Source organism: Budorcas taxicolor, chromosome 23, assembly GCF_023091745.1.
Source record: "Budorcas taxicolor isolate Tak-1 chromosome 23, Takin1.1, whole genome shotgun sequence".
NCBI classification, from domain to species: Eukaryota; Metazoa; Chordata; class Mammalia; order Artiodactyla; family Bovidae; genus Budorcas; species Budorcas taxicolor.
In genome coordinates, this window is record NC_068932.1 from 22,734,307 (window position 1) to 22,748,450 (window position 14,144).

At 46.7% G+C, this 14,144-nt stretch overlaps 1 protein-coding gene across 2 annotated transcripts in view; it reads left to right on the forward strand.

Annotated features, from left to right (window-relative positions):
* The first annotated feature begins 468 nt into the window (after positions 1–468).
* SUFU (SUFU negative regulator of hedgehog signaling) overlaps positions 469–14,144 on the forward strand; it is a 110,103-nt gene continuing 96,427 nt past the window's right edge. For both annotated transcript variants that reach the window (XM_052660694.1, XM_052660695.1), the window contains exons 1-2: positions 469–799; positions 5,496–5,630. In XM_052660694.1, coding sequence (XP_052516654.1) covers positions 618–799; positions 5,496–5,630 — 317 coding nt within the window. In that variant the 5' untranslated portion in view covers positions 469–617. The remainder of the gene's footprint in view (positions 800–5,495; positions 5,631–14,144) is intronic.

A 14,144-nucleotide genomic window follows, 5' to 3' on the forward strand; every position in this document is an offset into this window, starting at 1 on the left:
TTAGAAACTAAAAAATTCCGTTTTTAATGCTACATGGACGAAGGAAGCAGTCCATTGTAGCAATCCATTGTAGCAATCCATTGTTACATTTATGTTTAAATCCTTCTGAAATAAATTAAATAAATCCTTCTGAGCACCGTGTTAGCATAACAGTGACATGCTTTTTGTCGGCGCACTTCCCAAAGCTTTCTTGGGTCCCTAGCACCTCAGAGGATGTCCCAATATCTTTATTTAATCCTGGGCTCCTCCTAACGCTAGGGGGAAGCGAAGAGCCTTGGAACACCCCCACAACTCCGGGAGAGAGAGGGAGGAGGGACCTATTGTCAAGTCACGCCTTCACTACCTGTGACTGGCACAGACATTAGCCAATGGAACCGGAATAGGGCGCGCCGGCACCCCGCCCCCTGAGCGCCCCGCGGCCCCCGAGGCACCCTCTGGCCGTCTCCACCGCGGCGACGGCCTGGGCGGACAGTGCGCCTTGCGCAGGCGCGGAGCCTAGACCTCGCTGCAGCCCCCATCGCCTCCGGGAGTCGCACCCAAGGAGTTCGCCTGCTGGCGCGTCAGTGCTCTCCCCCTCGTCTGCCCTCCCCGGTCCCCCCAGCACCCTACGCGCCCCGATGGCGGAGTTGCGGCCTAGCGGCGCCCCCGGCCCCACCGCGCCCCCGGCCCCTGGCCCTACTGCCCCTCCGGCCTTCGCGTCGCTCTTCCCCCCAGGACTGCACGCCATCTACGGAGAGTGCCGCCGCCTGTACCCAGACCAGCCGAACCCGCTCCAGGTTACCGCTATCGTCAAGTACTGGTACGTCTTGGGCCGCGCGGAGACCGACAGGGGCGGGCTGAGAAGGGTTAAAGCGCCAGGGGCGAAGTAATTTGCCAGGGAATTGGAGGGGAAAGGAGAATGGTTAAAGCACTTGGAAGAGGGCTTCCTGCTGTGAGGGAAGAAGTTAAGGCTCAAGTTAGGAATGGGGACAAAGGGGTTAACGAAGCCTGCGGGTAGCGAAGGGTTAGCAAGGGAGGGGAGGATGAAGGGTTAACTGGCATTAGAAGAATGGAGTGAATTGGGGGTGTCGGTAGAAGCTGAGGGGGCGACGGTCGGAGAGAGGGAACTGTAAACGTGGTGAAAGGAGGGGGCGTCTGGAGGGGGTCATAAGTGGGCGCGGGGAAGCCGAAGGGGGGCGGCTGAAGTGAGATGGGGGAGGCGAGGCGGGGCCTGAGGAGCATCTGAGAAGGCTCTGGAGCCGCGCGGCCGGAGGAGCTCGGAGCTCGGAGGGCACGGGACTGCACAGGGTCGGGGCGGGTGTGGGTCTGTGGGTTAGGATGTGAGCGTTGAGCTTGTGAGGGGATGAGGGGGAGGTCTCATTTTGATACCTTCCGGATGAGCTCAGACATTCATATCAGTGCAGTGCTTTTGCGTTTGAAGTTTGATGGAGCAGCTTCTCCCGATCAACTTTCTGCTTACTCTGCACAGTTCTCCTACTCCATGCAGAGCTTCCTCTGGCTCCGCGGCTGCTTTGGTCTAGGTCACTGGCTAGAACAGGGGCAGGCTGGGTCAGGGAGATCCATGGTTTGGCTCAGGATTGAAGGAGGCTGCTGTTAACGACGAAGATCCGGAACTTGGACACGGGAGGATCCTTCAGTGAGATATTAAGAGGAACTTTGTGGGCTGGAGCGCCCAGATGTAGGCAACAGTTCCTCAGGGGAGCTGAGAGTAATCCCCAAGTAACTCTGTTAAGATCAGACCTATGTACACATGGACTGCCCCTGGGGAAGGAATGGTCTTTTCTCGTTTCCCATTCTTTTTGTAACCTGTTTCTTCGTGCCACCTCTGTTATGGGGACTCCTCTTCATGGTCTTGCTGAACTAAAAGTTGACTAAGAAACTAGTTGAATCTGTACAAAACCACTTTCATGCAGGCACTGTATTAGATGAACTCCTTCATTGGCTCCTGAAAGACTGTTCAAGGCAGGCACTTGGGGTGTGACCAAAGGGGAGGTACCCCCGAAGGGGGAATGAGTAGAGTGGATGTCTTTACTGGTTACCTTCCTTTAGGGCTGAGTCTTTTCCCTCCGTGGCAACCACTTACTTCTTCTGGAGATGGCAGGAGCTGGGCTGCCTAGGGCGGAGGCCAGCTCCCTATGTCTGTGGGAGGATGTGGAGAGGCTGACAGTGTGAAGGGCCTGGGGAGCAACCACCTGCTCCGTGGGGAGAGCGGCAGGAGCAGCCTGCCTCTGTCTGGTAGCCAGAAGGAGGTGTGGCCAGCAGCACAGTTTTCTCTGGCAGGCACGATGTTCTTTGGTTGAGAGGAGTTTTTGAAGAGGTCTTCTGAGTAAAAAGCAGCTCTTGATAACTTAATTACTCATTTTAAACTTTTTATTTATTTTCATCTACAAATTATGGCAATTTTATTTCATTTTTATCATTTTTAACCATTTACTTCTTTTTCTTGACTTATTGCTATCTGGTATAATTTACTTTCAGTACATAAACTTTTTATTTTAAATTGGTATATAGCCGATTAACAATGTTTGTGATAGTGTCAGGTGAACAGTGAAGGGACTCAGCCTTACATACACATATAGCCATTCTCCTCTGAATTCCTCTCCTCTCCAGACTGCCACATAACATTGAGCAGAGTTCCATGTGCTATACAGTAGGTCTTTGTTGGTTTGTACCACTATACTTAAATATGTACAGTGATGGACTCTATTGGCATACTTCGTGAGAAAAAGGGGACCTGCCTCTGGTATGCTGTTTGTTCAGGCCTTGTTTGAGTATAAGGAGAAATCCCCTCTCAGACTTGGGCCACTGTTATTATGTCACCCAAGTGGACATGAAGGATAGAGTTGTAAAAGGTGTTGAACACAGGCTTCCCTGGCGGTCCAGGGGTTAAGACTCTGTGCTTCCACTGCAGGGGGTATGGGTTCGATTCCTGGTTGGGGGAGTTCCACAAACCATGAGGTGTGGCAAAAAAGAAAAAGATATTGAACACATGCAAAGGACTAAGATTAGTTTGGGAATCTGCTTTTTCCTCCATCTCCCTGTGAACCTTTTTTCCCATGTTGCTGCAAGTTTGTTAACCAGGTCAGGACTTATCTTAAAAGATGGGCCAGCATCTAATGATGAATAAAAACGATTGTATAGCACTTTGTGAAATTAGAAATGCTGCCTGGATGCAGAAATAAATGAGAAGAAACAGCCCAGGGACTGGTTCTTTCTAAAATTCAGAAGGGGTTGCGTAATTAAGTCCTGAAAGTGGTTCACTGATAAACCTTCACATTTAGGATCCTGTAAGCCCTCTTCAGTTTTCATAGCAGGATGACTGACTGAGGCTGCCTCAGTTTGGCTGTGGCCCAGGGTATGTTGAGATTCTTTTTTCTTGTGACAGAAGGATGACTTTCTTGACTAGTAGTCCCTAGCCAACCGGGACATCATGGCTGAAAGCTGAGGCTTTACTGGTCAGGGAGCTGAAGTAGAGCCAGTGCCCTGGGTCACTCTGGCAACTTCCCTGTGAAGTCAGGTGTTCAGGGACTTACACTGAGGGATGATCTGGGTCCTGGGATAACATCTTTTTCTAAGTGCAAAATATGATGATTTTCCACGTACTCATCTGCTTCCTATCAGGTCTCCGAGTGAGTAGAACAGAACACTATGTACTTAGAGAAAAGGCTAATTTTGTTTGACTCTCGGTCCTTTTCTGCAGATGGAGTTTTGAGGTAAAGCCTCTCTCTTTGATGAAATGCCCTTTGGGAGACTTGGCCAGGGCTGTCAGGGATGTGGTAGATGGGGAGCACAGAAGAGTGGACACAGTTTTGCCCCTTGTTGCTGGAGGGACCTAGGCTGAAGGCCGGGCAGGACTGGGACTCGGCAGCAGGGAGACTAGAGCAGATATGGAGCCTGTAATCATTCCCACCTGTTCCAGGGCTCTGCAGTTATCATGAGGTCCTTGCAGGGGTAACCACCCTTTCTTTCTTCTTTTCCCCAACAAACTTTTCTAAATCCAAATGATTGTAGAATTAGTCAAATGGTTTACCCACTCACTCCAGTATTTGTGCCTGGAGAACTCCATGGACAGAGGAGCCTGGTAGGCTACATTTCATGGGGTTGCATAGAGTCAGAGATGACTGAGTGACTAACTTGGCAAAAGCAGAGTTAAGGAAAGACATGGAGATTTATCTCTTTTCCTAATCCAGTCCGTTGAGATTCTAAGCTATTTGTAGCGACTTTCTTGCAAGTCCTATAAATAACTTAGCATTTCCCAGCAGAGAATAAGGACTTATGCAAAGGCAAATAATGTCCTGGCAAAAGAGGGTGAAACCAAACCTACTGATTTTAAATAGTGTTTGCATCGTGTGGTACTGGCATGTTTGCTGGGATCACATACGTGTAACATCTTTTATTTGGTTGGTTGTGTTCTTTCAGCATATAATCCCCAATGCCAAGTGTACCCCATCCTTGTCCCAGGGTCAAGCAAAGTTTTTGCAGTCTGTGGAACCGTCCGATGTCCAAGGCAGCTCAAGTACAGGGTTTGGGGGCTAAATGCAGACTTCCTTGTGCTAATGGTTTCCATTTAGTCTGTCTCTCGAGTCTACCACGTTTCCTTCTCCATTATGAAGAAAAGCAGGATTCTTTTAAAAAGATCACTAATTACTCTGCTAAAGGGACCCTTCTTGAATTAAATCCTCAGGGTGAGCTAATGACTGATCTCTTCCTCAGCTGCCTCTCTGTTGGAATTATGGGGAAGTCTAATGTGGTCCTCAGAGGCCCTGAATCATTTAATGTTCCAGCTCTACCTTTCAGGCAGCCGTCTCCCGGGATCATCTTGCAGTTGCAAGACCTCACAGGGCTCAGCCGGGCTCCTGCTGCAGTTCTCTGTGCAGAGCTAAGCTAGCCTAAGTTTGGCCTTTGTCACTTGCATGATAAAAGACCAGCTTTGGTCTGGGGTGTTCAGGCTGGGATCTGGAGGCATTGGGTCTGTTTAGAACAAACTATAATTAACATAGGGCACAATATGGTCTTTCAGGAATTAGCTGTCTAAGAGGCAGGAGTGGGGCTGAGCCTCTGCTTCCAGTAACAATGCCCATTGGAGATGCTCAGGATGGTCTTTCAACAGAGGCACATTGATTGACTGATGCACTTGTTGCCTTGAAGCTTGGCGTGTTTACAGGCACCGTGGAGGAGAGATAATCCCTGCCAATCCCACTTGGGGTTGGTAACTTGAAACAGAAGGAAGTCAAAGGGAGCAATCAGTCTGTTTTATTTCTAAAAGAGGTTCTACCTGAGATAGGAGAAGGGAGCCTCTTGTGCTTGTGTAGCTGGGCTACCTCCAGCTGGCCATCCTTTGGTCTTAACCTAGAGAGGTATGGCCCTCCCTTTAGTTTTCTTTTACCCCAGATTCGTCCAGGATGGGGCCTGTAGGTTTGTAAGGCAGAGCCCTTTAGCTTCACATTGTCTGCTTTAAGGTTTACGCTGACATCCCTGTGTTTTGTCTTTTGCAGGTTGGGTGGCCCAGACCCTTTGGACTATGTTAGCATGTACAGGAATGTGGGGAGCCCCTCTGCCAACATCCCTGAGCACTGGCACTACATCAGCTTTGGCCTGAGCGATCTCTATGGTGACAACAGAGTCCATGAGTAAGTGTGTACTCTTGCCTTCTATTTCCCTCTTCCCTAGCCTTGAGCCTTATTTCTGAGTTTTGTTTTGCCGAAAGTGTTACTTTCATTTTAGGTTTGAGGGGTTCATTAACAAAAGAAACCACTCATTACATACAAATAAATAATTTCAACTTTTAATAGATTAACTTAATTTCAATATACAGTCATTAGAAGGAAAAGAAATAGAAACAATAGAGAGAAGTAACAGCATATACATCACCGAATTGAGCCGACACCTGCATCCAGAGTTGAACAGTGCTGGGAAGTCCCGAATGATAGCAATCTGGAGTCCCAATTGGGAAAGGGTACCGAGCAGTGTATCCACCCCACAGGTGAGACTTCATATTGCACTTCTGGGGGCTCCTGCTTATAATCCCAGGCCGTAAACTGATATCATCATCAGTTTGGGTGCAAAAAGGCAGCTCTGATTTAACTTTTACAGTGGGGTTTGTTTCACCTTGTGAGTCACAAGACTTCTTAGACCCCAGGGGGCTGCTAGGCCTTTAGGGGCTTACGAGATCCAAGACCCACTCCCTTTCTTACCTAAAGTGCCACCTGACTGACTGTGCTTGTCGCTTGGAACCTGGGCAGTGTCCATGCAGGTCAGAAGAAGGTCAGAGGTCCGCCCTCCTGCTTCCGAAGCCTGCACAAGACTTCCTCTATTTTGATTTCCCTAGCAAAGTTTTCCTGAGCAGAGAGGATCACGTCAGAGTCCCTTGAGTTTGGCATTTCTCACGTGGAACATCTGGGTTTCTGCCCTCTGCCTGTAGCCACTTGAGCCGATGTGGTCCAGATCAGGACCTGAGCTCTACTCATCTGGTGCAGGAAAGCATCAATGAGAGAGAATTCCAAAACTGTTAGGTTTCTCCAAGCTTGTTGTGATGTTTGAGCTCAGAGTACAGGCAGCATAGCTGTGACCCAAAAGTTGAGTTGATTCCTCTAGGTCTACTTCCTTTTGCCCCCTCTGCCGCTGCTGCTGCTAAGTCACTTCAGTCATGTCCGACTCTGTGCGACCCCATAGATGGCAGCCCACCAGGCTCCCTCGTCCCTGGGATTCTCCAGGCAAGAACACTGGAGTGGGTTGCCATTTCCTTCTCCATTTGCCCCCTCTAGATTATTATAAAAATTTTAAAAGAAGCAAAGTTGAAAGAGTTTTACAGTGAACAATCAATCATATACCGCTCCCTGGATTTTACCATTAATATTTTATTCTACTTGCTTTATCATGAATATGTACATCTCTGTTTCTCTGTGGATCTTACCTACTTCCTTTTTACCTCTAGTTATCTGTGCTCAGATCAGCTGCAGTACATTTTTTATTCTAGTCTATCTTCCGTTTGCTGCCCTGTGATACTTCTCAATCCTACCTGCCTCCCCTACTTCCCTTTCTAATCACTGATTTTAAATACATTTTAATATTAAGTTAAACATTGTCAGCTGAAAAAATAGCAACAAAATAATAAAACCTAACAGTTGTTAAGCATTAATTATTAATATGAGCCAAGTACTCTTCTAATCACTTTATATGTATATGTATTAACTAAATTTCACCACAACCCTAAAATACTGGTAGGTACTGATATTTGCCCCATTTTACTGTTGAGGAAACTGAGATACAAAGAGATTCTATAATTTGCTTAAGGTCACACAGATTGGAAGTGCTGAAACCAGGATTCTAACACAGGCAGTACTCTTAATGACTATACTCCATTGCCTCTTAAACAATTATATCATGTTCTCTAATAATTTTAAAATAATGTATGATAAAAATTTTTTTCCATCTATATTCTTTTGAGGGAAGGGTTCTTCAATTTTAATGTAGTTTTCCCTCCCCCTTATTAGCATGGTTAAGCAAGAGCCAATTTCTATTATATCTTTTCCTATTTTTCGCTTTGCATATTATCTTTTTATTGCCATCCTTTTGGTATCTTGGTGAAGGCTGCTTAGTGTGTGTAAATTGAAAGAGTAGCCAGGCTCTTCCTGCCCTGCTTCAGCATAAGAGGCTGATGCTGGAGATGATTCTGAAGAAGATGATAATATTCTTCTTTTTTTGCTTTGTTTTAGTTCTTCCTGTGTTTCATATCAGTGTGTCAAATGCTTTACAATCTAATCAGGTCTTTTTGTTATCTCTGTTTGGTACACGAGGAAACTGAGTCCCTGGAGGGGTTGAATGAATTGTCGAAAGTCACACATCTAGGCTATAAAAGAGCTAGGATTGACTTGAGCTGTTCAGAGTCTGAGCTCTTAACCACTGGGCTATACCACCTCTCTGATCACAGGCTCAACTCAACTTCCTCTTCACTCTTGTTAAGTTCAGAGGCCCAGGCCCCATCTCCTCACTGATCACGTGTTGGGAGCAATGCCTGGGCCTGCCCTTTATAGCCTTCCAGACATTCATTGCAGTGTCAGCAGAAGGCTTTGGGAACAGGGAATTAATCTTACTTGAATCAAGACCCTGCATTACATTATTAATAATGGAGATAGAATAGCAAACAGATGCGGGAGTAAACGGACTGTGCTGGACTTTAGTTTATATTTTTAATAAGAACCTGCAGAGGATATTTAGTGCCGCTAGCCTGTACCTTTTTGTTGACAGATTTATTCCAGTTAAAAAAAATACTGTTTTCTACGTGACCTAAAGATTCGTACAGTCTACCTGCCACTGAGATATGAATCCAAGGCCCAGTTGACATGAAGAACATAATTGAGAAGGTTCTATGTTTCAGGAAAGGCAACCTCTCAATTTGAAAAAGGGCCTTTCTGTGTTTAGCAGTACCCCTGTATATGTGTGTCATTTCTATGTGATAAAACACTTTGATATTCAGATGTCATTCATGACAATGGTGAGACCTCCCTTTGGGCTTTTATCTCACCATTCAAGCCTAGGATTTTCTGGTATTAAAACCTGTCACTGGAAGGACATGGGAGGGACGTTCTTGGATAGTTACTGAGTTCTGGTCTATGTTGCAGAAGTCAAAAGTACCTTTGTAATTGGTCTTGTGCTGGTGTGTGACTGGTCTCTTCTTGATCCTGGTAAGTTTCTTGAAGAAAAGTTTGCTTTTCCGAACATTTCATGTGGCAAGCCCTCTTTAAAACTGGTTCATGAATTCTCATTTAATTTAGCGCTTGAAACTAAGTTCAGAAAGATGAGTGTTCTCTCACTCAGCTTAAGAGCTAAGAGGTGTTGAATTGGAATTATAACAAATGAATTTCTGGCAACAGTCTTCTTACACTGTCTTTTGACTTCTCATTTAGTGAAAAAAAGGGCAGAAGCCTTGGTTCATTTATTCAGCATTCATCATGTGCTGAAGTTCTATTTTGTACTGGACACAGATGTCTTAGGGATAAGATGTCTTGAGGATAATATGCCAAGGCAAAATTCCTGTCTCAAGGAGTACTTGCTGTAGAGGGAGGATAAATGTAAAGATACTGAGTAAATAAATGCTGTGATCCATGATGTGGAACATGATCTGGGAGCACAGTGGAGCAAGCGACTTGTAGTCGGGCTGCTGGATTGGAAGAAGCTCCAGGGAGGAAGTGAAGTTGGAGAGGAACCTTTTAGGGAGGGACTGGGGGAGATCTGCAGTCTGACACTCTTGGGCACAAACATTCGCTTTGGGAACTAAGAGGAGCTTTCAAAATCTTCTAGCCCAGTATTTCCAAAATTTTTACTGCTGCCTTCATAATTTTTGTCACCTGTAGTATATTACCTACTTTAAATGGTAATATTAAATGAATATTCTCTTTAAATGAATCTCCTTTTAAAAAACTGATATCTTTTTAAAAGTTAAATCACACTGGTGGTCCAGTGGTTACAACAGCAGGGCACATGGGTTCAGTCCCTGGTTGGGGAAAGTTCTCACATGCTGTGGCCAACAAAAAAAGAGTTAATTCATTACCATATATGGGAAACCATTATCACTTGCTGTAATTTAAAGGTACTTATTAAAGTAAACATAGTGATAACAAAGCAATGTTATTAAATTCTAGCTCAATTCTGGTCTGTCAGAGAAGATTCTAAGCCTGAGGTCAGCTTTCTCTGTCCAAGAGATTAGTATGAGTGAAGTATTATGGCAGAAAGTGAAGAGGAACTAAAAAGCCTCTTGATGAAAGTGAAAGAGGAGAGTGAAAAAGTTGGCTTAAAGCTCAACATTCAGAAAACTAAGATCACAGCATCTGGTCCCATCACTTCATGGGAAATAGATGGGGAAACAATGGAAACAGTGGCTGACTTTATTTTTCTGGGCTCCAAAATCACTGCAGATGGTGATTGCAGCCATGAAATTAAAAGACGCTTACTTCTTGGAAAGTTTGACCAACCTAGATAGCATATTAAAAAGCAGAGACATTACCTTGCCAACAAAGGTCCGTCTAGTCAAGGCTATGGTTTTTCCTGTGGTCATGTGTGGATGTGAGAATTGGACTGCGAAGAAAGCTGAGTGCCAAAGAATTGATGCTTTTGAACTGTGGTGTTGGAGAAGACTCTTGAGAGTCCCTTGGACTGCAAGGAGATCCAACCAGTCCATCCTAAAGGAGATCAGTCCTGGGTGTTCATTGGAAGGACTGATGTGAAAGCTGAAACTCCAATACTTTGGCCACCTCATGCGAAGAGTTGACTCATTGGAAAAGACCCTGATGCTGGGAGGGATTGAGGGCAGGAGGAGAAGGGGACGACAGAAGATGAGATGGTTGGACGGCATCACCAACTCGATGGACATGAGTTTGAGTGAATTCTGGGACTTGGTGATGGACAAGGAGGCCTGGCGTGCTGCGATTCATGGGATCGCAAAGAGTCAGACACGACTGAGTGAACTGAACTGAACTGAACACCAAATAGAACCTGGCCATAGGAATGATTAGAAAAGTTGAAAGACAATTGAGAATAGAATTTTTTTTAAAGTATGAGTCAGTATTATTTAGTCACAGACAAATGGGAAACACTGATTTAATCCTTCTCTCTTAATTGTGTAATTGAGAAAGTACAGTAGCCTACCAAAGGCCATATAGCAAGTTAATGTCTCCTGACCTGTCAGCAGCAGGGTCTCCTGACATCTAAAATGTTCTGTGTAACAAGGTCCTGCTGTATATAGCTCAGGGAACTATATTCAATATCCTCTGCTGCTAAGTCACTTCAGTCGTGTCCGACTCTGTGCGACCCCATAGACAGCAGCCCACCAGGCTCCCCCGTCCCTGGGATTCTCCAGGCAAGAACACTGGAGTGGGTTGCCATTTCCTTCTCCAATGCATGAAAGTGAAAAGTGAAAGTGAAGTCGCTCAGTCATGTCCGACTCCTAGCGACCCAATGGACTGCAGACTACCAGGTTCCTCCATCCAAGGGATTTTCCAGGCAAGAGTACTAGGGTGGGGTGCCATTGCCTTCTCCAATATCCTCTAATAAACCATAATGAAAAAGAATATATGTGTATGACTGAATCACTTTGCTGTCTACCAGAAACAACAATGTAAATCAACTCTACTTCAATTTTTTAAAAAAAGTGTGAAAAGTCAAAAATAAAATGTTCTGTGTGTTCTCTCCTGATTGAGGAGAAAGGAATATGTACAGAGCATTGTTTGTCTTTAAGGTAATAATATAAGCAAACTTTTTTTTCTTTTTAGTTTTGACTAGAGTAGTGCTAAGTTCTTTATATTATCCTTATAGTAATTATATGACATAGGGAATTCTTATTACCTCTTGCTCATAGACACAGAAATTTACACTTAGAGAACTTATTGCACATGTGGTAAATTAGCAATCAGTTCTAGCAACCCCAAAGCCTGTGTTCTTAGCTATTGTTCTGTATTGCTTTTCCATTTTAATCAGTCAGCAGCATTTATTAAATGCCTACTGTGTACCTCTTCCCATTAAGGTCTTACTTTATCCTCATAGCTTATGGAGGACAGGGACAGGACAGGCAGAAGCCCAGGGTGGGGGTCCCCTGGGTTTCTTCTTGCTCTTGGCAGGCTTTCTTCAGTGAGCAGGAGGGGATCCCCACCCTGGTAGCCCTGAGAGGGGTGAATGGCACACTGATTGGATGAGCCCTGTGTTGGCCAGTTTTATCCAAGTTCTTTCCCTGTTCACATTCACTAAAGAAACAGGACAAGAGAGCACTTGTTTGAATTAAAAGGTTCTCAAGAGGTTATTTCTAAAGTTGGAGAGCTGGAACAAGTTCCACCTCGGGGCAGCCACGTGGGAGATGGGCGTGCTTTTCTAGGAACCCTAAGGCCACCCTCAGCTGATTTCAGTGGCCAAGATTGTCCTGGTCCCCCACCCCCATCCTCCACCCCCGCACCTTGAGAGGTGTGAGACAGCTGAGCTTCAGCTGCCAAATGCCTGTCGGAAGCCTGCAGCTCTGGCTCTTCTTTTTGTGGCCGGGCAGCTGCGGACTGGAATGTGGGGCTTTGCAGGGCTGTGGAAGAAGTGGCTTCAGCACCCCTCTCCGTGGGAATTTCTGGCTGTCCCTGGCCCTGCCAGCAGTCCCAACAGGACCCAGGCTACAGGGGGCTGACAGGCGCAGGAGGCTGGCTAGTTTCAGAGTGTGTTTGTGATCTCAGGCAGACTTCCCTGGTGGGATTCCACTGGGCAGGTCATCTGCTGTTCATGCCGGGCTGGTTCCAGAGCCAGCCTTTGTGTGGTGTTGGCTTGCAGACTGGCAGCTCCAGAGGGCAGAGCCCACACCGCGACTCTACCTCCACGGTTGATCTGGCTCTGCCCCACAGACCCTGGCTTCTTGGCAGATGTGTCATAGAGTAGAGAGGTGTTCTCTCACCCCAGGGGCCTGGAGCTGCTGCTAACTGGCTCCCCATGGCTGCCTCTGCTGGGCTGATGGAGAACCTTCTCTTCCCTTTGGGTTTCTCCCATCTGGGCTGTGCACCGAATGAATTATTTATTAAAACACTGGATACAGATTAACTTTTCCACTTGTTGTTTTGCGTGGCCTTGGTCCCCTGCAGTTGGGAAATGCTCATTTTCCTCTCTCAGAGCTTGGTTGGCAGGAACTTTTTAACATGCCATTTCATCCCCTGGGGTTTCCAGTGGAGATCCTGCTCGTTGCCATAACATACCTGTTCTGAGAGTGTGGGTCCTCTGCTAGTTGGCCTTTGCTTTCTTCCCAGGGCTCTCCAGAGGCTGACAACTGGATTGTCTCTCTAGACACCCACAGATGGCAGGCCCTCTCCCTGGCTGGGCACAGCAGGCTGAGGAAGTCCTTTGCAAGTTCAGTGGAAGGCAGGCCTGCTGATGCTTTGGTTCCTCTCTCTGTCTTTCATCTCAGAGGTGGTTAGTTTCAGTATGACCGTGTGAAACAATGATGTTCTCTGCTAAGGTCAGGGGACGTGGGCTACCTGGAGAGAGTGGGGTGTCCTTGGTCTTGGCCCAGGAATGGGCAGAAGGGCCAGCAGTAGGAATAGAGCTCTCCCTGAGGCAGAAACTACTGCTCTGGGCTGGATCTCAGGCCCCACATCTTGAATTTTGAAACTTTGAGAATTCCTTTTCTTTTGTAACCACGGAAGACCTGAGGCATTGTGGGGTTCTTAGCAGATCTGTGTGGGTATGTGGCTTTATCCTCTGTAAAGCATTTCATTTGCAACATGGATTCTCTCTTCCTTCATGGTATAAAGTTTCTAAATTTTCCAGTTCAAGGAGTCCTTCAATAAGGCAGCAGTTGGGAAGAGATTCCTTGAACTGGCCCAGTCAAACTGACTGAACTGTCTAAGAGGCCTGATTAATCCGGGGTGACTGCCAGGCTGGTGTGGTGCCAGGTTGGTCAGCATTGGGAAGTTTCCTCTTCCTGCAGGGAGAGGGGAAGAAACTCAGAAGCCCTTATGGGTTTGACATGATCAGATCTCGAAGTCCCAGCATTCTTCTCTGCTAGCACATGCTTTTCAACTCCCATCTTCCATGCCGCAGTTTTTCCCAAGTATGCTGGTCCTCACACCTACCATGTTCTGGGTCTGGGTTTGCCAGCATCTCCCTTGCCCAGTATTCTGACTCAGAGATCCTGACTCAGGACTCTGGTCTTTGGCTCCTAAATTCGTTCCTCTGTCCTGCCTCTTGGGTCTCCCAGTCAACTACATTTCCTGTTTTCAGTAGCTCTGTTCTGCTGTCTGATCCTAAAATGTGTGTGGAGAGGTCTTCTCCTCACTGACCTGAGCCCACTGGGAGTGCGCTCCCCGTCCCTGCATGTCCCTTTGCAGCTTGCTGACTGCCTGCTGAGCTCTCCACAGAGCACCAGGCTGTGCCGCACACTCCAACAGCAGAGCGGCACAGAATCCCAGTGACGGCAGAATGGACTTCCCCAGGTGGCTCAGTGGTTAAGAATCCCCCTGCCAATGCAGGAGACATGGGTTCCATTCCTGGGTCAGGAAGATCCCCTGGAGAAGGAAACGGCAACCCACTCCAATATTCTTGCCTGGGAAATCCCGTGGACAGAGGAGGCTGGTGGGCTACAGTCCACGCGGTCACAAAAGAGTTGGACACAACTGAGCAACTAAATA